The sequence below is a fragment of the Oryctolagus cuniculus genome, chromosome 6 (genome assembly GCF_964237555.1).
Source record: "Oryctolagus cuniculus chromosome 6, mOryCun1.1, whole genome shotgun sequence".
NCBI classification, from domain to species: Eukaryota; Metazoa; Chordata; class Mammalia; order Lagomorpha; family Leporidae; genus Oryctolagus; species Oryctolagus cuniculus.
Window position 1 is genome coordinate 158,428,051 of NC_091437.1, and position 24,934 is coordinate 158,452,984.

The following is a 24,934-nucleotide window of genomic DNA, read 5'->3' on the forward strand; positions in this document are numbered from 1 at the left end:
GAAGTTTGCCAGTGGTCAGAAAGAACAAGGAAATTGTGAAGTGATAGAATCAGTAAAGGTCCCAGAGTGGAGGTAGCCTTTGGTGGCATCTGGGCCCGGCTGTGAAGGAGGGCTAGGATATGGACCAGAGGGAATTGGTGGAAAGCAGATTCCAAGTGGAGAGGATGGCAAGCATAAGTATAAAAACAAGAAAATGCTGAGATCAGGAGAGGACAACTTGTGGAGAGAGCAGGAAGTAGCCAGGCTCCACAGGAACACAGGTGCATGTAAGATTCGAGAACGGAATGAGGGCCAGGGAGTAGAGTGGGGCCTGACATCAAGGCTAAGGAATTTGGACTTTGTGTGGTGAATTCTGCAGGGCCACTGAGTGATGGGGGACAAGATCAGATGTGGACTTAAAGACTGAAGTAGCCACACTATGTATGATGTAATGGATACGGATTTAGAACAAGAACAAGAATGAGGAAGTCATTCAAGAGAGAGGTCATGAAGCGGACCTGGCTGCGGTGGCAGTCCTGGCGAAGAAGAGGGACAGCCCAGAGGAGGAAGGGATTTCAGAGGTGTTAGTCACAGCCAGTGCTTGCACAGAGCATTTTTCTGTGCCAGGCACGGTTTAAAGCTTATATCTGTATTAAATCTTTTTAATTCTCACAAGAGAAAGAGGAGGCCAGATGATTGAGTTCATGTGGGAGCGTTGAGAGCACCTCCGCTGATTAGGCACATGTGAGCGGCGCTTAACTACCATCTGGGGAGATGTGGACAAGACCGTGACAACGGTGAGCACGAGCCTGTGATGTTTCTCAAGGCTGCCTGGTTGGCCACTCAGCTTTGCCAGAGAGCTGGACGACATTCAAAAATGCATCATATACTAGAAATGTCACACGGAACCTTCAAAAAGAAGGTTCATTCAACGTAGGAATCATAACGAAATCTTAATTTCTAAGCGATCAACAATTTTTTTCCTCTCTGAAAAGATAATGTGCCCCTTAGTCACATTTTCCCTGACATCCAATTTTTTTTCTCCAACCTTAATAATGAATGCAAGAGTCGTGGTGCAGGAAGCATTTCAGCAGCTAGCTGTAGTGAAGTTATATCTGAAGACAACCATTGCATCATTTCTGCTTGCTTTCTTTACAGTTAAGACAGTTTAATTCTGCTGAGAGGGGAGGATTCCGTATTTTCCAAGTGCAGCCACCATATCCTTGCATGAAAAATTATGCATTATTGCCCCCGATAAAGAAGACAAAGCCACAGGCAGCTGTGGTCACCAGGGATGTCTACGGAAGAGCATTTGTTCCAGAGAAAACCACAGGACTCATACTCGAGTGATGTGCCTGGGGCCGTCTTGCCTTTGTTGGGCCACCAGCAGGCCCCACTCAGTCCTCCCTGCATGAATTTCCTATTCTTTTCCAGGATGCTTTACAAGCTCCGGGAACACATCCCGAATTTCAGTGCCGGGGTCTCGAGAGCTGCAGAATGCCAGGGTAAGAACTGAATTGCCACTAACGAGGAAAAGTTGTCTCAACACAGCTGGGGAAGGGTGAACTCAGGACAAACAAAAAAATAAAAACCCCATCTCCGCTGAAAAATGGAGCCAGAGAAAATCGGGGAAACAGTGTTTGATTGCATCCATTGGAGAGAGAGAAAACAGCACGTTAGTTTAATTGTGAGTTCTTCTGAAGTCTTCTAACTCGGCAACATTTCCAGAAAAAAAGAATGAAAGTCATGATAAAAGTCATAAGGCTGTGGGTGAGTCCAAAAGCAAGAAGTCTGGGGGACGATCTGATTGCTGTTGATAGCAGAGGTGAGCGATTTTAAGTCCTGGGTGCACTCAGGTTGACTAATCACTGACATTGGAGGGGGTGGTTTAACTGGCTATATTTAGGAGATATTTGGAAAGCATGTGAATTTTAATAAGACACCTCATGCACATGCAGAACTGGTAAAGTCCAATTGCCTTAAAATTTGTGGGCATATTTTGAAGAGAAAACTAGATGTTACTCTCCAAAACGTGAAACGTTGCCTTTAAAACAGTGAGCCCCGGATTTCAGTCATCCAAGCATCATTTTCCTGATTTTTTTCCATATCATAGGACCTGCTTGCTCTTAGCCATTTCGTATTTTCTTTAGTTTGTCTCATTTTAGAGGTTTTTTTTTTTTTTTAATATCTATTTGAGAGAAAGAGACGTAGACAGAGAGCTTCCATCTCTGGTTCACTCCCACCGCTGGGCGTGTGCCAAAGCTGAGAGCCAGCAGCCAGGAGTGCAATCCAGGTCTCGCATATGGGTGACAAGAACTCAGTTACGTGGGTTATCATGGCTGCCTTCTGGGCTCTGTGTTAGCAGGAAGCTGGAGTCAGGAGCCAGAGCCTGGCACTGAACCCAGACACTCTGACAGGGGATGCAGGTGACCTAACCTGTGGGTTAAACACCACCCTTAGACTTTTTCTTTAAAGGAAGCTATCAATCACTTAAATATTCTAAAGAGAGAGTAAATGTAAAAATAGACATTGAAAATTTAACATTTAATTTGTTCTCAATACAGAAGCACCAAAGATCTCTGAGCCTTTTCTACTTAAAACCCGCTTCACCAAAAACAAAAGCATAGCAGGTGATGGGGGGTCTGCAGGATGCTAAGCCTCCGCGCTGAGCCAGTCTCCTAGGTTTTCTTGGGATTGAAAGGGTTAGAAGAGGAGCCCCACTTCTCTCTCACTGTGCAATCCAACATTCATTTCCTCTGTGTCCAGAGGTCTCTTCTACTACCCCACACTGTGGACAACATGGCTTTACAATCAAGGAGACACTTGCGCTGTGTGTTCTGGAAAACCAGGCTACAACCAAGGGATGGAAACCAGTAAAAGCAAATGATAAATGTAGCAAGCCATCGCTGCTGCAGCAGTAGCCTATGAGTTAGAGGCAGCCATCAAAAGAGCAAGAAGGAGTTGGGGGTAAAAGGGTGCAAAGTTTCAGGCTGACAAGATGACCAAGTTCTGGACATCGATCCCAAGGCATGGTGGCTATGGCTCCCAGGAATGCGCAATTTTGGAAATTACTGAGAGTAGCTCTGAAATGTCCTCACAAAGACGTATGTGAGGTGTCGGAGATGTGAATTACTCGATTTAACCATTTCACAACACACCAAAAAAGCCCATGGAAAAAAAAATGAAAAGATAAATATACTCAGCAGACTCATAGAATGGCAGATGTCCTAAATAGCACTCTGGCCTCAGAATCAGCCCTAAAGGCATTCGGATCTGGCTGAAAAGCCCATGAGAGTATTTCAGGCATGGAAAGCCAAGACACTCTGGCAAGACAAATTTATTTTGACACCAAAAATTTTTATATTTCTTTTCATAATATTCATTTTCATGAGGTTTTTGAGGATCCTTCCTATGTATAGATTTCAAAAATTATTTTTGCCCCAAAATGAGCTTAACATTTAATTCTACTTTTCCAAGTCCTTTTGCAAGTATATCTTTGTATGCATCACATCAGACAGAATATAATTTTAACATTCAAGAAAGTCTTAGATGGGCAAATCTGTAGACACAGAACCTGTATTAGTAGTGTTAGGAGCTGGGATGATGGGGCATGTGTGGGATTTCTTTCTGAGAATGATTGAAGTGCTCTGGATTTAGAAACTGGTCGTGGCCACGTAACTTCCCTTGTAAGTCTATTAAAAATCACTCAACTATAGCCATTACAACGGTCACTTTTATGGGCTGTGGGCTATTTCTCAATTGGGAAGTAATGAGAGTCCCTTACTGCTGTAGGTGCATATGCCAATCTGGCCAAGAGTCAGGGCGATGACTTCCGGGTGAGGATTCCACACCTGACCTGTTTACAGAGACGGCTTGAAGCTCACAGCACTCTTTTTTTTTTTTTTTTTTTTTTTTTTGACAGGCAGAGTGGACAGTGAGAGAGAGAGACAGAGAGAGAAAGGTCTTCCTTTGCCGCTGGTTCACCCTCCAATGGCCGCCGCTGCAGCCGGCGCACCGCGCTGATCCTGGCAGGAGCCAGGAGCCAGGTGCTTTTCCTGGTCTCCCATGGGGTGCAGGGCCCAAGCACCTGGGCCATCCTCCACTGCACTCCCTGGCCATAGCAGAGAGCTGGCCTGGAAGAGGGGCAACCGGGACAGAATCCGGCGCCCCAACCGGGACTAGAACCCGGTGTGCCGGCGCCGCAAGGTGGAGGATTAGCCTATTGAGCCACGGCGCCGGCTAGAAGCTCACAGCACTCTTGCTGTGACCTCTTGGTCACCTCATCCTGTTAGACATTCCTTCATGCCCCCTCCTTCTAGAACGCTATACTCTTGGTTCTTGGCCTCCTGAATTTTCCCTACAGAGCCTTTCACCAGTGTGATAACAGCGGTTAAGAGCACACACTCAGACTCTTAGCTCTGCATCCTGGTCATGCCAGTTACTTGTTGGGTGGCCTTGGGAAAAGTTTTGAATCTTCCTGAGTGTTGCCCTCTGGAACATGGGAAGGCGAAGGCTAGCTGGCCCCTAGTAGGCTCTGAAGAATAAGGATGACTTCATCCCTGGGATTCATGGGGTGGGGCTGGTCTGCAGCAAACTTTCCCATCAACTTCCTGAATTCCTTCCTTACCTCTGCTTTCTGTTCATTCACCTGTGTTCCAACGGGAGACCCTCTAGTCTGCTCCTCAGACTGGTTTCCAAACTCACGTCTCTAAACCCAACTTTACTCTCCACCTCCATTGTCACATTTCCAAATCCTGACTGCTGATCTTCCTATGTCTCATAGGTACATGTCATCCATGTAAAATAGAACTCATCGTCTCTCTCACTGATCCCAATCCGTTCTTTATTGGGGGAAGGGGGGCTTCTTGGAGCTCATATACATTGAGCAGAATGCCAGCCCCTGGAGGGATTATTCTCATGGATAATTGCATTTCATCCCCACAACAATGCTATAGGTTGTTATCTTTCTTCTTTTTTGTATAAAGGAATGGAGGATCTGAGGGGTTAATTAACTTGCCCAAGAGCACTCAGGTAGGCAAAGACAGTTCCGGTCTACCCAGCTCAAAAACCCAGCTTCCTCACTGCTTTGTCATGCTCTCTTCCAGGTCTTGGTGACTGGCAGAACTTTCATGCCATCCCCTAAATTAAACCCATCAGCTTTCTCTGATTCTTCTTGCCTTTAATCTGTCACCCGCCTGTCAATTCTGGACAGGAATTGGAAACTCTTGCTGAAGTCTCTTCCCTCCTTTCTTCTCTATGTACCTGGTGGTTTTCTTTGCTCCTGGGCTCCCCTTCCTACTCTCCACCTGCTACTGTGATGATGACACCACCCTGCTCAAGAGTCTTCAAAAATACCCTGGACTCATCTCCCCTTCCCTGCCTCCTTCTCCTCCCCTGGTCCTGCTTAGACTTCCCTGAGATTTGTGTGCAACTAGAATTTACTCGATCAAATCCATCATTAGTGCATATGAGGAACTGTTTCTTCACTTAATAAGCACTTATTTTAAAAACTAACCTAGAATTACACACACACACATACACACAAGTGTGTGCAAAAACTAGGGCAATCTTCGCAGTACTGTGCAATGTCAGTTTCCTGGTTTTGATAATGTGCTCTAGGCGATGGCGCTGTGGAGTAGTGGGCAAATCTTCCGCCTGAGACGCTGGCATCCAAACTGGGCACTGGCTCGAGTCCCAGCTGCTCCTCTTCCCATCCAGCTCTCTGCTATGGTCTGCGAAGGCCATAGAAAATGGCCCAAGAACTTGGGCCCCTGCACCCACGTGGCAGACACAGAAGAAGCTCCTGGCTCCTGGCTTCAGATCAGCTCAGCTCCTGCCATTGAGGCCACATGGGGAGTGACCCAGCAAATGTCTCTCCCTCTCTGTCTGCAACCCCAACTCTCAAATAAATCTTTATAAAAAAAAGATAATGTGCTCTCATTGTGTAAGTTGTTGCCAGTGGATGAAGCTGGATAAACATGCCTTGGCCCCTCTGGACTGTTTTTTTTTTTTGTCTTTGTATGGATCTATAATTATAGGAAATTAAAAATTTAAAAAGGATAATGCAGTATTTGGGTTTTATGCCCAGGAAGCAGGTGGAAAAATAATGGCTGCATAATTACTACACTTATACTTAAATTATTACATGGTTGTAGTCTGTGATTCTTGCTTGCTTGGGCCTGGGGTGTGAGACACACCCTGGAGTTCACCTTGGAAAGGAGAACAAAGCCTTCCTGGCAAAGAGCAAAGCCCGAGCTTTCAAACCAGACAGCCCCGGGTTGCGTTCCAACTCTGCTGTTTATAAGCTAACGAATTTGGGCAAGCTACCTCACCCGGAGCCTCCCTTTCATCATGATCATAGTATGTAGGATAACAGAACCTACTTCCTAGGGTTTTCTGGGGGTTATTTAAACAAGATGATATGCAGACACGGTGGTATATTCAACTAAGACAGAATGTAAATGAGCCGCTGGACTTCTTCTCGCGTGTGTGTGGCCCACATGGCAAGTCGTGTTGCCTGGTCCACTGACATGTGTCCAGAAGCCTGCTTACTCCATCCTGTGATCGTCTTAGTTCAAGCTACCATTACCGCTCATCATCTGAATCACTCCAACAGCCTCTGCACTGGGTTCCTGGCTTCTGACTCCAACACCTGACATGTAGTCTGAACACAGCAGCCAGAGTTCTCCTGTCACGATGTAAGTTGAATCAAGTGACTCGTCTGCAATAAAATCCGCTAATGATCTCTCCTGTTGCTCAGGGAAGGCAAGGCCTTGGAAATGCCTCGCAGTGTTGCTCGTCCTTCCCCGCTTGCACCCTGTACACACACCTCTGAGGTTCTTCCCAAGCAGACTGCTCACTGGCTCAGTCTCAGGCAGCCTCCTGGTCCACAACTTGGCCCTGCTCTGATTGTTCTCCCCCAGAGATCTGCAAAGCTCTTTGACTCCTCATTTTAAGCCAGGGCTCCAGGGTCCATCTCACTGAGGCCTCCCCTAAGTACCTTTTGTAGACTTGCAATCCACATCACTGCCACTCACCCCTTTCCAACATGCTATCACATCGATTTACTGTCCCCTCCTACAAGAAAGCGAGTTCCATGAGACTGCGTGGTTTTGTCTGTGAGGTTCACTGCTGGGTCCGCTGCATTGAATGGTGCCTGGCATATAGTCGACCCTCAATGGAATCTTCTAAATGAATGCATGAATTATTTTAGTGGAGTGAATAAGGCGGGCCAAGCCATGGATGTGTGGAGAAGCCTGGTTCTTTTGAGAAACTGAGAGCAGATTACTGTGTTGACAGCTGGGTGTGTGCAAGGGAAAGAAAAAGAAGCTGAAGACAGGCTCAGCAACATGGGCGCTGGCAAAGCACAATTGCACAGGAGACACAGGGGACACAGGGTCCCTGCTTAGAAAGACTCACCTTCCGTTTAATGCTCTGCATTTGACCCTTGGAATCCTTAAACTTTGTATTTACTTATTTGTTTGAGACACAGAGAGAACGTCCATTGATTCACTCCCCAAATGCCTGCAAAGGCCAAGTCAAAACCAGGAACCAGGAACTCAATCCAGCCGCCACATGGAGTGGCAGAGACCCAACCACTTGAGAGATTGGCACTTACTCCAAGGATGCTCACCAGCAGGAAGCTGGAATCAGGAGTGGAGCTGGAGTTGGAACCCAGGCACTCTGGTATGTGATGTGGGCGTCCCAACCAGCAGCTGAGCTGCAAGGGTAAACATCTGCCCCATGATGCATAAATGTTTTTTGAACAAAGGACCCTGCATTTTATTTTTTGTACTGCATCCTACAAATGGTGCAGTCAGTTCTGGAAAGAAAGAAAGAAAGAAAGAAAGAAAGAAAGAAAGAAAGAAAGAAAGAAAGAAAGAAAGAAAGAAAGAAAGAAAAGAAAGAAAGAAAAGAAAGAAAGAAAAGAAAGAAAGAAAAGAAAGAAAGAAAGAAAGAAAGAAAGAAAGAAAGAAAGAAAGAAAGAAAGAAAGAAAGAAAGAAAGAAAGAAAGAAAGAAAGAAAGAAAGAAAGGAATAGGGAGGGAGGGAGGGAGGGAGGGAGGGAGGGAGGGAGGGAGGGAGGGAGGAAGGAAGGAAGAAAGGAAGAAAGGAAAGAAGAAATCCAAGGGCCTTGTATGCTGTGTTAAGAAGACAGTGGAAAGTCTACATTTGAGGCCACCCAGCAGTTTGGAAGATGGAACAGAGAAGGTGGAAATACCATGCCCATTCATCATCCCTACCTAGTGATTTTCCTCATCCTTGTAAGATCCATTCAGATGTTCCTTCTGCCTGGACTCCTCCCAGCCTCCAGCTGGCAGAGCTAACACAGTCTTCCCTGGCAAACCTCCTTGCATTCTCTGTGCACACTGCTCATAAATCTCTCACGGTGCTCAAGGCATTAGAATCTAATTATGTACAGACACATTTATCTTTCTGTGTTAATGCAGGAGTTGCTCAAGGTTGGGGCTTGTCTTATTCAGTCTAGATGAATGTGTGCTTAGTAAGGTGGCCACAGCGGGTCCTCAGGGAGTCTGACCAGTGAATGAGTAATTGAACAAATGACTCTTATGTGAGTGTTTGAATCTCAAAGTAGACCCATAAACCTATGTTTAGAGATTTCTTCCCTTGACAGCAGCAGGAGGAGGAAGTGGCAGAAGAGGTGGCAGTGGTTCCCCCAACCTTCACATCCCCCTCCACCTGACTCCTGGCCTCTCTCCATCCCTTTCCAGTAGATATCAGAGATTCTTCTAGATAGCAGATCTCCACGTCTTGTCTTCCCACTCTCTCCTCACCCTATTCCTCATCCGCTTCTGCCACTTCATGCCACCAACAACAACCCTAGGTCAATGAAACTGGTGAGCACTCTTAGTCCTCATTCCATCTGCCTTTTTGGCTTGAGCATTCACTGTTGACCGCTTCCTTCATCTTGAACCACTGCTCTGCCTGAACTTCCGTGCTACAGCACCCTTGGTTCTCTACCCATCTGTCTTGAGGCTTCCTCTCTGTTGATTTTACTGGCTAATCCTACCATACTCGCCCATTCAACACTGGAGTTCACAAAGCCTCATTCTAGGTCTCTTCTGCCAATCCCATACCCTCTTCCTCATCCATCTCATCAGCTTCAATGCCCACCTAGAATGAGATGACTCCAGAGACGCAAACTCTAATCCTGATCCCTTCTCAGAGCCCTGGGAGATGGAGACCAACACCACCTTGACTTTGTCCTTGGATGTCCCAAGGACCTTATATGCAATCTGTTCCAAACCATGCCTGTGGTCTCCACTTACCCAGTGAATCTGCTCACTGTGCTCCTCAGACCCTGGCTTTTTTCACGTCCTCAGCCCAGAATGCTCTTACCTTGCCCTTTTACCCAGGAAAATCTCCCCTCATTGTCCAGATCTCAGCACCATTGCCATTCCACAGGGAAGGCTTCCCTGAGTTTCTAAATGGATCAAATCCCCTACTGTATCATACACTTTTTCTTCATGCCACTTACCACAATCATTATTTCATGTTTGTTGATGCAATTATTTGGCAAAGTCCAACCTGTGCTCTAGTAAACAATAAGACCAAAGAACACAGGGGCTATATTGTTCATAATCACCTCTGTATCTCCAGACCAGGCAAATGGATGGTGTGCAATAAGCATCTATTGCTTCTGTTCTAGTAATAAAATAGTAATTAGGCAATAAATAAAAATAATTAGGCAATGATTTACTGAGCAGCAGGCTTTGAAATTTGCCTGACAGTTATTGCCCTATTTAATGTTTAAAATAGACTTTAATTCCCATCACTGTGTTTGCATACATACATGTGTGTCTATATATATACACAGAATTTACTATTATGTGTAAAATACTACATGCTATGTACCTAATACATACATATGCATGTTACATAGAACAACAGTAATATTTATCGTGTGTGTGTGTGTATTTGCTTTAAAATTGAGTTAGCCAAGTTAGCTAACTATAATGTGCCCAGACTGGGACTTGACCCTGTGTCCAGTATACTTTCCCCAATACAGGTCTTCTGGAACTGACTCCAGTATCATTTCTCCATCCATATCCCATACACAAAAGATGCACTGGACCTGCATAAGTATTTTCCCAGTATTATTGACTCAGAAATTCACAAATTTAAGTTGGACTGTTTTACATGACATGGACACATGCACATTTCTACTGCACAGGTGGTATGGAGAGAAATGTAGATGAAGTTGTAAAATGTGGCCCATCCTCTCTGTCAAAATGACTGTCCCTTTGGACTTGACATTGGTCCAGGACCACATGGCTACCACTACCCATTTGGAGACGATGCTTCCCCATGGAACGGAAGATGCAAACTCACCATTTTGACTGCAACGGTACGTGTCCAGCCTCCTGACTCCTTCCAACCACTTGTCTTTCCTTAGGGAAGAGTCAGCATCAAAGATACTTGCTTGTAGCCAGGATTCAGAGGCATTGAGGTCGAAGAGAGAAGAAAGGGAGCGACAGAACTTCCTTTTCTTTCTAAATATTCTGGGAAGATATGAAAGTAGCATGGTGGACAGTGAGCAGCAGTCCCTCTGGGTTAGAAACCAAGAGTGATCTGGTACCAAGTACACATCTGCAACCTAAGTCTGCACTTTCTGGAAGTTCCCCAAAATTCTACCGTGTGCCACATCCCAAGATCAATGTCAAGAATACTGAGTTAAAGGACCAAACTGTGTGTACACAATGTTCACAATCTATGGGAAAAAGATAAGAATAAAGCAGACACACCCAATGCTTTCATAGAGCTCATTCTGTGCCTGATGTCTTTCTAAGTGCTTTACATAAATTAACTGATACTATCCTCAGACAGCCCTGAGAGGTAGTTACAACTGCTGCCCCATTGTTCGGATCAGGAAAGAGAGACTTAGAGTAGTCAGGTCACTGACTGAGATCATCCAGCTCGTAACTGACCTGGCTGGGATACAAACCCAGACAGTCTAGCTCCAGCAATTGTTGTTGGTTGCCATGTTCTGGAGGGAGTATGGGCTTGGGAAAAGTTCCGTGAGGGTTGCTCTGAGAGCCCTAGCAAAGGCATTGCCAGTTGAGTGAGAGAGAAGGCTTTCTGGAATAAGTGCCTGGGAAGAACAAGTAGGTCTCACACTGGGTCATGTTAGGAAATGACACTGGAAAAGGAAAATGGGCAGATAAAGAACAACTTTGTGGGGCCAGTGCTGTGGTCTAGCAAGTAAAGCCACTGCCTGCAGTACTGGCATCCCATATGGGCACTGGTTCGAGTCCTGGCTGCTCCACTTCCAATCCAGCTCTCTGCTGTGGCCTGGGGAAGTAGTAGAGGATGACCCAAGTTCTTGGGCCTCTGCTCCCATGTGGGAGACCCAGGAGAAGCTCCTGGCTCCTGGCTTCGGATCAGCACAGTTCCAGCCATTGTGGCCAACTGGGGAGTGAACCAGCAGATGGAAGACCTCTCTCTCTCTGCCTCTCCTTCTCTCTGTGTAACTCTGACTTTCAAATAAATAAATAAATCTTAAAAAAAAAAAACAACCTTGTGTATCACGTGGAGGAGAGAGGATTTCATGTTAGAACAAAGGGAGACCACTGAAGCATGCCAACGGGAAAAGTACCATGGCAACATGACTTGGTTTGTTTGTCCAAAAGATCCTTGACCTTGGAGGATGACTTCAAGGGGCTGGATTGAGGGCACACAGGCCATTCAAAGTATAACTAAAAGGTGCATCCGCCTTTTGCTAAGCGTGTTATGCTGAAGGCCTAACTGAAGCCATGCCATGCAAAGAGGAACTGGGATAGTTTTAGCCTCACAAAGTTCTGCAAGGTCACCTACATGTGCAATCAGAGCTCCATTTTGAGTTGTTTCCTTTGGTGTTTAAATGGATTACAGCAAGATTTGTATATTCATTCCCCCAGTGGAGCTCAGCCAGGGTGATTTCAGGTCCAGGGGACATTTGGCAGTTTCTAAAGATATTTTTTCTAAATGTCAGCCAGAAAAGGGGTACTGTTGGTATACAGTGGATAGAGGCCAGAGATGCTGTCAATCATTCTGTCATGCACAGGACAGATATCCACAGTAAAGAATTATTCATGTCTTCCTTCCCTTCCCTTCCCCATCAGTAGGGACAAGGCAGATTTCTCTGACTCTCACTCCAGGTTTTCCATCTGACTTGAAATGATCAATGAGACATTATCAGGCTGATGCACACAGAAGCTTGAGGTGCACTTGTGTGGAGGTATGTCCTCTGGCATTTATGTGACTATGACAGGGAGAACATTCTTGATGTGATCTGCAGGTTGTAAGAGAATGCCATAAGGGGAGCAGACATAAGACCAAACTGAGGCCAAGCTTAACCCAAAGTATATGAGATCAAATCAAGTTACCCCAGCTGACTTCCAAACAAGTCTTATGTGTTATGAAGACTTTGCAGTTGCTTATTTTTTATGCAGAATTATTGTGTCAAGAAGTGACTGGTATAGTCAGCATTTGGGTGGTTTAAAACAAAGAGCAATAGATGAGATTACTCGAATTCATTGATCCAAAGTGAACTCAGTCATCTTTTTTTTTCTCCAAACAGGCCCCTACCTTTTCTCTGATCTTGGTAAATGGTCCCACTATACATGCAGTTGACAAAGACGGAGTCCTAAGTTTCACACAAGTGCTGTTCCTTTGCTGGAACTCCAACATCCAGACAATGATCACATCCTGCCTCTTCACCATCCCTCTCATCTGTACGCCCCTCCACACTTTCATCCTTGCTACTGCTGTTTTATTTCAATGCACGGATACCCTGTCTCCAATTTTTCCCACTCTATTCACTCTCTACTCACATATCCATGTTATCTACAATCCATCTTCTGCATTCTTATCCCTGCTGTTTTCCTAAGAGTAAACCTGATACTTTGTCAAAGGCCCTTCTTTTTCTACTGAATAGATCCCAAACTCCTTAACCTGACATTTAACTCCCTCCACCCAGCCCCTGCCTTTTTACTCAGTCTCCTTTCTGGCAGACTGCCACTGTAACTTGCGCCCCTATCAGACTCTTCGCTATTCCCTTTAATTACATCAGTGTCTCAGAAGCCCATGCCTGCTCCCTCTGTCCAAAAGCCCCCCTTTTTGCATTTATTTTCATTAACATCCTGCATCTTTGAAGACTCCAATCAGTCATCACCAACTCCAGGAAGCTACTTTCTGTCTGTTCCTCTATTCTCCCTTGTTTTTCCCTCCTATCCCAATTTCTAGCCCTGCCTCTGTGTCACGTCAGGACTTCTGCTTATTTCCATGTCAACTATTCTTTCTGCTTATCTCCCCTTGTATTTCCACAGTCTGGAGCAATAATGGTCTCCTTGTAAGTGCTTGTGGGATGAGCGAATGAATGAATGAATGAATGAAAGAAAAGCTAATGGATGGATTGGACTGAAGCTTCCTTTATGCAGTAGCCTCTACTTACCTAACCAAGTTCTCCTTGTACATAACACTGGTCTGGGATGGGTTCAGAGTTATGTTGCCATCTTTGTCACTGTGGAAACTGTCTTCTGTCCAAATGTAGTAGCCATTGGTGAGGAGCCTGGGACTTCGGCGACAGGTGTAGTAGGAGCCCGTCAGGGGGTCTGTGGAGCAGCATTTAAAGGAACTCTCACCATCCAGGAAATCACAGGAAAGACTAATGAAAGGAAAATGAAGAATCCTCCAAATATCCAGTACAGCCAGTCACACAAAAACCACGTTCTGGTTACTGCAATGGGAAACAACTTTGTATTCCTGACTGTCAGTGACTTCTTCAGCCCTGAAAGCCGTCACTCTACTTCTTGGGCTTCATCTGCCTCATGACATTCCTGAATTCCAGTGTCTTTTCTGTTTTCAATTTCAGGGAAGTTGAAACAACCTCTTCACCACCCAATGAGCCTGCAGTCTTGACAAAACTGCAAAACAGATTTTCTATAATGTTGGAAGCTCATCGTCCCTTCTTCCCCTTACTCTGAATACTCTCCAATTTCCACATCATCATTCTTGAGATATAATAGGAAAAGTATAACTATGTAGTTACCAGAAGCAGGCAAGATATGGGATGAACACGCAGGCAGAGTTCTTTATGGCCTTTGCAAAGTCCCCCCATAGCGTGGCTGCACAAATGGTCACTGGTTTCCTCCCCTGACTTGGTACCCAGAGCATCTTGTGCTTCTCTTGCTAAGATTTGTGAGGCTTGGGTATATAAAACAAGTACATGCCCATATGACTGAAAGGCAACCAAAGCTATGCAGGTGTTCTAGAAATTTAGAATTTCTTGGCATGAGGAATGTTGGAGCTTGGTGACAATAGCAACAGAGCCACAGTGGAGAAAAGAATACGGGATTTGACCAGGCAAAACTACTGGCTTTCTCTATCCTCTCCCACAAAAACTTGGGATTTTTCTTTGTCCCAAATCCTGATTCATTTCAGTGTTTGTGTGTATGCCTGTCTGCCTCCATAATTATTTTAGAAATGGTCATTTTCCCATTCAATTATTGTTTATAGCCATTGCCTATATTTCCACTAAACTAGGGTCCTTTTGCTTTTTAGTTTTTAAACTTCTTATTTGGTGGAGTATTAAGTAATGTAAATTTAAAGTATGTCATCTCAAAAACTAAAAATAAATAAATAAATAGAGAAGGAAGGCAGGTGGGAGAGAGGAAGGGAATATCATTGGTTTCCTAGAATTGTACCTACAGATCACATTGTATCATTAAAAGCTAATTAAAAATTAAAAGAGAAAAGAACTTTCTGGAGGGCAGGAGCTGTGTGTCTAATTGATGTTCAGTATGTTCATAAGTGCAATACCAGCTGCTGGATGACAGCACCTAGAGGCTTTGGAAATCTGACCTTAAAACACAGTGACTGAGTACATGTGTGTGTCAAGGGGCAGTGATGTCATCAGTCAGCATCCCTGGTAACAAACCCCATGAGCTCTTCACCTGGATGTTAACAAGGGACTTACACACATTTCTCCATGAGAAGATTATGCCTCCAGACAACCTCAGGGTGAAAGACTCAGAAGAGATCAAGTAAGAATCTACACCTCTTACCTTCTGTGTTAGTGCTCTTTCCCCTACTGTTCTGGCTCCTTAAGAATTAATGGGGGTTATGCATTTAGCCTAGAGGTTTAAATGCCAGTGAAGAGGACTGCATGCCACGTTGGAATGTCTGGGTTTGATGTTCCTCTCTGGCTCTCGACTCCAGTTTCCTGCCTCCCCCAGGGAGGCAGTGGTGATGGTTCAAGTAATTGGGTCCCTGCCACCACATAGGAGACTTGGATTTAGTTCCCTTCTCTCAGCCTCAGCTGTCACAGGCACGTGTGGAGTTAGTTAGCAGATAGAAATTCATTTTCTCTCTCTTTCTCTTTCTTTCTTTCTCTCTCTCTCTCTTTCTGCCTCTCAAATGAATAAATTTTAAAAAATTAGTGGGGTAATTGCATGTATAATGTGTCAGACAAGTAGGAGTTTACAGAGATATGGCCCTGCATTTCCACCCACATTCCAGTTTCAGAAGTCTCAACATTCAACAATTTTCACTTGGAGTCTCTCCAACCTTCAGCCATCTTTCCTTTCCAATGCCCTTAACTTTATCCTCCCGTGGTTGTAACCACTATGGGGACACTCTTCCAACCTCCGGATTATGGTAAAAACAAATATTCTTCCCCAACAATATCAAGCATAATAAATGGATAACAAGCTTATCCCTAGACATTGACTTCCTTCAATTCTGCTGTGCAAATTCTAACAGCTGATTAATTTTACCAGGTCCCTTCCAATTGTTCTCAGAAACCCAACCCCATACCAAAGCACAGCAACTTGCTTAATTGCCCAAAGAAAAAGTCCTTTCTTGTCCTGTGAGGTGACTAACAGACCTTGGAACAGTCTAAAGTTCATGGCCCCAGGACAGGATAAAGATGGGTTGGTGAAGAAAGAAACCCTATCACAGGGCTGGCGCCATGGCTCACTTGGCTAATCCTCCGCCTGTGGTGCCAGCATCCCATATGGGCACTGAGTTCTAGTCCCGGTTGCTTCACTTCCAGTCAAGCTCTCTGCTCTGGCCCAGAAAGGCAGTGGAGGATGGACCAAGTATTTGGGCTCCTGCACCCGCATGGGAGAGCAGGAAGAAGCACCTGACTCCTGGCTTTGGATTGGCGCAGCGCCAGCCATGGCAGCCATTTGGGGAGTGAACCAACGGAAGGAACACCTTTCTCTCTGTCTCTCTCTCTCTCTCTCTCACTGTCTGTAACTCTACCTGTCAAATAAAAAAAAAAAAAGAAAGAAACCCCGTCACAATCTTTAACAAAATTCAGACAGTTGCTCATAAATGGATAGATTATAAAATGTCTCTCACCCTTCCACACATTTCCCTCGTGCTCTACTGAATTTCTTATCTGTTTGCAAAATCAAAGACCAATGCACAAGTTAACAGACGCACTCAAGTTAATAATAAAGTACGTTTTAAATGGGTATCATTTATTGAGCGCTTTCCCGTAAGTCTGACCTCATGCTCTACTCTTTATCGACTCTTCACGAGTCTCTGCAGAAGCTAAGCCTTAGTATTATCGTCATTGTACAGAAGGGAAAAACTGAGAGCAAATTAGTTGGATCTTTTATGCAGCTATTGGGTGTCAGAGCTGATATATGAACTCCGGTCACTGTGACTCCACAGTATGTGCTTTTGTTTGTGTTTTGCTGACTCACTTGGGAATATGAGGAGGCCTGGGCTTTACAAGAAAGGACAGGTTCTGCTACAATCGCCTGATGTCTTTACATTCCAAGCACATGACACAAAATACGGGGTGGGGGGCCCTCAACTGCTGCCTGCATACAGGATGAGAGAGAAATCAGAAGACTGGAAGGAGGAAAAGACAAGCGACTCCACGTGGATTCAATGCTTGAATGAAATGGTAGATTCCACATGGGTGAGTGGAGCACCAAATTCAGCCAGCTTGTGTGCTGTTGTATAAGCCTGTGGCTCCTGAAAAATGAGCTAGGAAAGGATATTTAAGAGAAAATCAGGGGCCAGCGCCATGGCTGACTTGGTTAATCCTCCGCCTGTGGTGCCAGCATCCCATATGGGCACCGGGTTCTAGTCCCGGTTGCTCTTCTTCCAGTCCAGCTCTGTGCTGTGGCCTGGGAGTGCAGTGGAGGATGGCCCAAGTGCTTGGGCCCTGCACCTGCATAGGAGACCAGGAGGAAGCTCCTGGCTCCTGGCCTCGGATTGGTGCAGCACACTGGCCGTAACGGCCATTTGGGGGTGAACCAACAGAAGGAAGACCTTTCTCTCTGTCTCTCTCTCTCACTAACTCTGCCTGTCAAAAAAAAAAAAAAAAAAAGAGAGAGAGAGAGAGAGAAAATCAATTTGAGCAAAAGTAACTACCCATTAGTACCCAGTTGTTCGCAGTTACCTGCACACTTTTAGCCAGAGAGTCACAGCCCATTACTGAATGAGGCACATTTCTGTTGTGTATGTGCCATGGGAAAGAAGCTATGTAACTCTACCAACATGGGATGTGAGCTAAAAGAATGGTTTTGTATCAGCACAAAATAAAACACACAGGAAGAGAAGTGATCGCTTTTTCTTGAGAAAAGCCTCATACATACCTGGGGGGAATGCACGTAGGAGACAGCTCTCCAGCAAACCCTGTCTCTGACTTCGAAGCACCTGCAGAAGCCAAGGAGAGAGAAGCAGAAACATCTCACATCCATGACCGCCAAGAGTGGAATCCTCTATGAAGGCATGGACAGCGACACCCCAGCCTCAGCCAGAAGACACGAGCAAGGGTAGCACCCAGGGAATGGGCCCACTCAACTTGGCACCAGGTCTCAGAGGGAAGCAAGGGATAACCTAGGGCTGGTGTCACTGTTCCCTTCCTAGGTACAGGATTCTTTCACAGGCTCCTTAGCACAGGACGAGGCAACAATAAATCATTAGCATCAAACAGAGCTCATGATAAGGGGGAGAACACATCTAGGGGGAAGCTGTGGTTACTGTAGCTTACTCAGTAATCTAAGGGACTCAGTTATAGTCCCAGACTCTCCCTCATCAGGGCTGTTTAAGACACATCTACTGTCCGATAATGAGCAGAAGACATTAGAGGGGAAAAGTTTTGTTTGATTTTATGTTATATGTGAAGTCTTCTCAAATTTTTAAAAATTTTGTTTATTTATTTTCATTTGTATTTGAAAAGCAGAGTAAGAGAAAGAGAGAAAGAGAGAGAAAAAAAGAGAGAGAGATCTCCCATCTGCCACTCCCCAAATGCCCTCAACAATTAGGACTGGGCCATGCCAAAGTTAGGAGCTTAGAACTCAGTCAGATTCTCCCATGTGGATGGCAGGGACACAAGTACTTGGGCCACCATCTGCTGCATCCCAGGGAGCATATCAGCTAGAAATTGGATTTTAAGAAGCCAGCGTTTTGTCGTAGGGGGTTAAGTCACCGCCTGCAATGCTGGCATCCCATATGGGGACCAGTTTGTGTTCGGGCTGGTTGGTTTCTGATCCTGCTCCCTTCTAATGTGCCTGGGAAAGCAGCAGAGGATGGCCCAAGTGCTTGGGCACCTGCATCCATGTAGGAGACCTGGAAGAAGCTCCTGGCTTCTGCCTAGCCCTGCTCTGGCCTTTGTGGCCATTTGGGGAGTGAACCAGCAAATGGAAGATCTCTCTGTGTGTGTATGTGTGTGTGTGTATGTGTAATTCTGACTTATAAATAAAATAAGTCTTTTAAAAAAAGAAACTGGATTTTAAGTGCAGGAACCAAGACTCAAATTAGGTACTCTAATATGGAATACAGGTGTCCCAAGCAGCAACTTTGACTGTGTGCCAAACACCCACCTGTCAGTATTCTTAATTTTAAAAAGAGAAAGATCCACTCATTCACTCTCATTAAATCAAAGGCATAGCAACAGACTTCACGTGGGGACCATTGCAGTTGGTTAATATTCTAAAACAGAACTGTACAATGTTCAGCAGTGGTGTCAATACTTCTGTTAGGCAGGCTCAGTGAAACTTGATTCCATCACTGAAAATATCTAAGTCTTAGATTCTAAGACAAAGAAAGCGATTTAGACTTACAAATTAGACTGGATGATTTGTAGGGAGACAATTCTGAATGTGTGAGGGAGGGTTAGAAGTAGGGTTTGGGGAAAATAACAAGAGGAAGGAAGAAACTTGAAACCACTACCGTTTCAACAACGCCCTTATTTTCTGCAAGTAGCTATCAAAATCATTCAGCATTTTTTAGACACAAACAGTTTTGCATCTTAATAGTAGCTGATAAACAATCTCCTTTCACATTTATGCACAGGCATCTAAAAAAAACAGTGATTTTTTTTTCTACTAAAAGGAAAAATATCACATTTCTCTCAAGGAAAGAAATGAAGTCAAAATCATTGCCAACGTGAACACTGGCATTTAAGAAACACAAGCTACTGACAGATGGTTAATGGTCTGAGTATCAGCAAAATCAAAGCAAGGAAATTGCTAAACGGAGTCTAATCGTTCAAAAGATAATTGCATATAGCAGTTCTCTCACATTTACTTGCTGCTGGCGTTGACATCAGATGAGTTACTCGGTGCATCTTTGGAAGGCCGTTTGTTCAAACTTCACAGATTTTCTGCAAAAGACGTTAAAAAAAGGTGGACTATATATTAAAAATAGAAAAAATGATGCCAAACAGATGGCATCTACTAATTGCACTAGTCAGATTTGTTTACCGAAGTAATAGAGAGAGATAGGCTTGAGCGCAAGAGACCAGATTGCAGGACTTCACTCAAAGTGTGTCTGCTTCTAAGATTTTGTCTTACATTTTCCATTGTCTCACTTGGTGCATTTAAATAATATCCTCCCTTTATAAATAAAGACATCGTTGTATTTGGGAACACTAGACTCACAATGGTTGATTTGTAATTCAAATAAAAATAATGAGTGAGTTCGTTGATTAAGAAATCTGGAAAAACTACCAGCTCTAGAGCCCTCCAAACAAACATATTTATATTTTAATCATGCACCACAAATCAACCCCATTATCAAGTTTCAGACAGCGCTTTGGCACTCATGTCTGTCTTTGGCCCAACAGCTTGAACCATTGACAGGTAGTCACAGAGACAGTCAGTGCAATTGTTATCAGCCTAGACATTCCAAAAACAGCATAATCAGTGTTACACTAAAAATAGTGTGCCATTGGACAGTGCCTACAAACTCAGTTCCCATGAAGAGTTAGTTTACTCTCTCAATTACAAATTAGCAATAGCAAAGTACGTACATTATGCCAGCCTTAGTCATTTAGCTCTCATCCCATAATTCTACCTTCAGTAGACTGTTGGATTTTGTACTCGTATTTACCACTACTCCAGCAGCTTTATAAGGTAAGACTAAGTTATTTCTGATTTGCCAACGCTAACCACACTTTGTAATATAATAATGAGCAATGGATTGCTTTTGTAGCTGTAATACAATGAATCAAACCACACTCATTCTATAGCTCCAAATTACTTCAATCAACTGTATATAATCTATATTAGCACACAGAGAAACCTACTTATAAAGACCTTTCAAGATGTCAGAAGAACTTGCTGGCATTCCTTGGAAGATTTCTGAATCAAAGCACACATTTACAGATTCTGTTTGTTTGGAATATAAAATAATATTATTTACAATATAATATATTAGTCTGCCCCCTGCCCTTTGCATTCTTGCTGCATAAGAGTGTGCCCAGCCCAAATTACTCTGCTAGTTTTTCCCAAGAGTTAAATTAGTTTTAAGCCAAGAACTTCTGCAGCAGACAGCAAGTTATTATTATATCTTACAACTGCTTGTGGCTGTCACAGGCAGTAAACTGACAGTTAGCTGAGAATTAGTAACAGAAAAAAAGGCTGCAGACACAATTCGAGAACTTTTCAAGAAACACACGCTCTCTATCTACCAGTTCCACCAAAGCAACACATCTGTTCTGAAAAATAATGTTCCCACACACATTCCTTCCAAAGGGAGATCCCTGTCTCTTCTTCCAGTTGACAAATGCCAAAAATAATTACTGAAGTGTGCAGCTTCCTGTGGTCGGCAGCGGAGAAACCGAGGACTGAGCCGATCTTCAGTCGAAAACTGGATGTCACAAAGTCAACAGGTGCAGAACCCCGCGATAAAGGGAACCCCTTCCTCCCTTCTACCCAGATCACCGTGTGCAGGCATTTGCAGAGAAGTTGTCTTCTGCAGCCCGGCCCCTGTCCTTTGGAAGGTTTCTTAGAACAGAGACTCAAGTGCGTAGTTCTGGGGAGAGTCAGCCTTCCCACCCTCTTGTTTTCTTTCAAAATCAGCCTGCGAAACCAGAGGCAGAGAAGCAGAATGAGGTCACACTTCCTGCCGGGCTCCCACCAGAGGCGCTCACGGAGAAGCTTGGTGAAGAGTTAAGAGAGGCTCCCGGATCTGCAGCCCAGGACGTGCAGCCCATGAGTCAGGCCAGCCGGGCTCGCCATGGTTGCTGGAGGGACGCGTTTACGAGCCAACTCAACACCCCCAGTGGCAAGAACATGAGAAAATCTCCCAGTGAAGTGATACTTCCTGCTCAACATCTTCTGGTCACACTTGACTATGAGTAGTACAGAGGAGGGCTTTTGCCCAAGCCACTTAGATTTAAGGCATGGACACTCTTACATTCAGAATCCTGGCAAATAACAGGAGCTGGATCTTATGAAAATATCTCTAGTGGCACCATACTGATTTACCAAACTTTGGACATCCCCCCTCACAAAAAAAAAAAAATTCTATGGGTGGTATTTTAACTTTATATTATAGGAAAGCTCAAAGAACTTGACGCTTTTTGTAGCTCCCTACATATCTGCTATGACAATCAAAGAAACTCATTTTCTAGCAATATAGAGATAGCTTTGGGTAGCAGAAAGAACATGGGTTTTGGAATCACACAGATTGATGTTCAAATTGGCATCCCAGCTGTGTGGCTACAGACTTGTAATTGAACTTCCTGTCAGTTATATAGGCTAGCTTACAGAATTAAAGGAGATCAACGAAGTGAAAACTAACCGAGTCCTCAGCACAGACGTGCAAGGCAGCTTCCTCACTCATTTTCTGTAAACCAGCACCTCCTCTGACCCAGTGGTCAGGCCGGCAGAGAAGCCCATCCCATCCTTTCTGGTGTTCTCTTTCCCTCCAAGGTTAGGCTACTCAGCAGGATCTCATGGAGTATGTGGCCCGGGGCAGCAGAAAGGGGGCCCATCAAGTTTCAAGGTTCCCGACCTCCTGAACTTCATATTCTTGTTGAGTGTGGGCTGAAGTTCATGACCTGCTCCTTGTGAGTACAGTAAGGTCAAGGTCATCGGTTGTCATCACCACAATTTGGCTGCAAATGATGGTGGCGTCTGTCTTGCTGGACCCTCCCTAGCACCTTCTTGGCTTGCTCAAGCTGCCGTGGTGGACAGACCCACCAAGGGACCAAGCGTAGTCCCAAAGGCTGGGAGGGAACTGAGGCCTTCAGGCCAACACCCAGGAATGTGGCCTAGAACCACATGCAAAGACTTAGGAAAGGATCCTTCTCCAACGGGGCCTTGAGAGGACTACAGCCCCAGCTGACACCTGGACCATACCCTGTGAAAGACGCAGAAACAGAGGACCCCTCTTAGTCCTGCCCACATTCCTGACCCATGAAAACTGGGAGCTAATAAATGGCGTTTTCAGTCACCAAGTTTTGGGGTAATTTGTTTCGTGGAAATAAAGAGCTAATACCTAGTGCTAACAAATGCTTACTGCTTGAGCTGTCTGTCAGTGCTGACCACTGCCATGGCTCTCTGCTGCTGTAGCGCCTCCCTTAGACTATGCACTCATAAATTCAAGGCTACTGGTCACATCTACCTCTATGCCGGATAGCTATTCTGTTCTGCAGCTGTCCTGGGAGCCCCCAGCACCTTCATCTGTTAGTCAAAGCTGTCTCCTTCCTCTCCTAGACTGTGATCTCTTGTAGAGGAGGAGGGCCAATCCTTTAGACTTCAAGATCTCTGTATCTGTCTGTGTTGCCAAATCTTCTCCAGGGAGCTCACATCAGAATGAGTTTGCTGTTTCTTTAAAGGTCTGGTACATGTTGGATTCTCATTAATGATCCAAATAATCACCCATTTTATGGAGTGTGCGAGGCCGTGTTCTATGCCCTTTTCATCTATCAGCACAGTGAATTGTTATACCCACCTCTTGACAGATGCTGTTACTATCCCCATTTTAAAATTATTTACTTACCAGAGAGAGAGGAGTTCCCATGGGCTGTTTCACTCCCCAAATTTCTATGACTGGAGCTGGGCTGGGCTGAAGCCAGGAGCAGGGAACTCAGTCCAGGTCTCCCATGTGGGTGGCAGGGACCTAACCACTGAGCCATCACGTGCACATTAGCTGGAGGATGGAATCCAGGCTCTTCAATATGAGATGCAGGCCGCCCACGTGTAGCCTAACCAATAGGCCAACTACCCACTCCTGTTAACCCCACTTACAGATGACCAAACTGAGGCACAGAGTTAAATACGTCTTCCAAACACGCCTAGCTGGTTGGCAAGAAGCCAGCAGAGCTGGCTGTAGGGCTCCTGGGTGTGTATCCGTAGAAGCAATAATGACCCTATCAGATACGTATAAACATTTCCTATGAATGAGACACCACACTAAACACTGTATGTACATGGCCTTGTTTAATCCTCACCCAGACCTGGAAAACAAGTTAATGAATATCCACACGTGATATGGAGGGTTAGAGAGTCTGCCCCCATGTCTCAGCGTTGCCAGGAGCCAGAGTGAGAATCCCAACCCTGCAGCTCCTCACGGCTCTGCTCTCTGCAGGCCCACGTGTCTCCCTGTCGTTTCTCAAACACGAGATCCGTGCCAACTTCAAGATCTTCAAGATTGGCTCTGTCTCTGCCAGAGCATCCCTGCAACTGTCACCGCCCTTTCGTCCCCAGCTCCCTCAGCCCTCTCTTTCACGGTCTGGCTACCTCGCCTTCCACTCCATCCCCCACTCTGTCTCTGCTTTATTCTTCTCCTGAGCACTTTCGCCAGGCAACAGAGGTTGCTCAGTTAGAGCACAAACCTTCAACGGGCAGACTCTTGTCACTTCCCCTCATTTCTACAGGGCCTGTATCAAGAATTGTGCTGCCCCTTTAACAGGTCATCAGGTTAATATTTGTAGAATCAACCAATACATGAATGAAAATCCAGGTGAATCTGATTTCAGAATCCTTATTCTGCATGCTATAAACCAGTGTCTGTAAAAGTATGCTCTACATACCATTAACAGATTATGTGTGTGGGTAGGGAAATGGGTGAGCCGTAGACTCATGTACAAAAGGTCCCAGGACAGTTTATATATTTAAACAAAACCAGAGGTTACTATGGATTTTGTGATATAGGGCCTTGGGACCGTGCACAAGGCAAATGGTCTTACCAATTCTCAAAGTTATTTGCCTTGGGAATTTCCAGTCAGAGGATACCTCTAGAGACCTGTGTTCCAGAGTTGTGCTTTGCCAACTGCTATGAAGGGTTGAATGTGCTCCCCAGGCCCCTGCGGGAGTGCAGGATCTGAGGAGCAGAGCAAGGCTGCCTCCACCAGGTGCACTTGGCCACCAGTGCACACACTTTGGAAAACACCAACATAAACGCATGAGCTTGATGATTGGTTGAAAAATACGACGACCAATAAACAAAGCCGCCTGCAGGCTTGCTTGAGTACTTCCTGACCCCCCTTCCTGCCTGGGCTTCTCTCTCCTCTGCTACTTTGTGTCCCCTTTTCTTGCTCATGTGAGAAAATTGGCAGAGGGGCCAGCATTGTGGCAGAGTGGGTAAAGCTGCCGCCTGTGATGCCAGCATCCCGTATGGGTGCCAGTTCGTGTCCCGGCTGCTCCTCTTCTGAACCAGTTCCCTGCTGACGCACCTGGGAAAAGCATCAAAGATGGTCC

General features: G+C 45.1%; 1 protein-coding gene across 3 annotated transcripts in view; it reads right to left on the reverse strand.

Annotated features, from left to right (window-relative positions):
* The window catches only part of TMEM71 (transmembrane protein 71), a 42,038-nt gene extending 20,729 nt beyond the window's left edge, over positions 1-21,309 (reverse strand). The window contains exons 1-6 of one of the 3 annotated variants that reach the window (XM_008255920.4): positions 21,029-21,309; positions 20,533-20,614; positions 19,527-19,608; positions 17,597-17,657; positions 13,432-13,644; positions 10,332-10,501 (exon numbers count right to left, since the gene is read on the reverse strand). In XM_008255920.4, the coding sequence (XP_008254142.1) occupies positions 10,332-10,501; positions 13,432-13,644; positions 17,597-17,657; positions 19,527-19,572 (490 nt within the window). In that variant the 5' untranslated portion in view covers positions 19,573-19,608; positions 20,533-20,614; positions 21,029-21,309. The remainder of the gene's footprint in view (positions 1-10,331; positions 10,502-13,431; positions 13,645-17,596; positions 17,658-19,526; positions 19,609-20,532; positions 20,615-21,028) is intronic. The other 2 variants (XM_008255919.4, XM_008255925.4) reach the window with 2 other exon arrangements.
* Between the last annotated feature and the right edge of the window lie 3,625 nt (positions 21,310-24,934).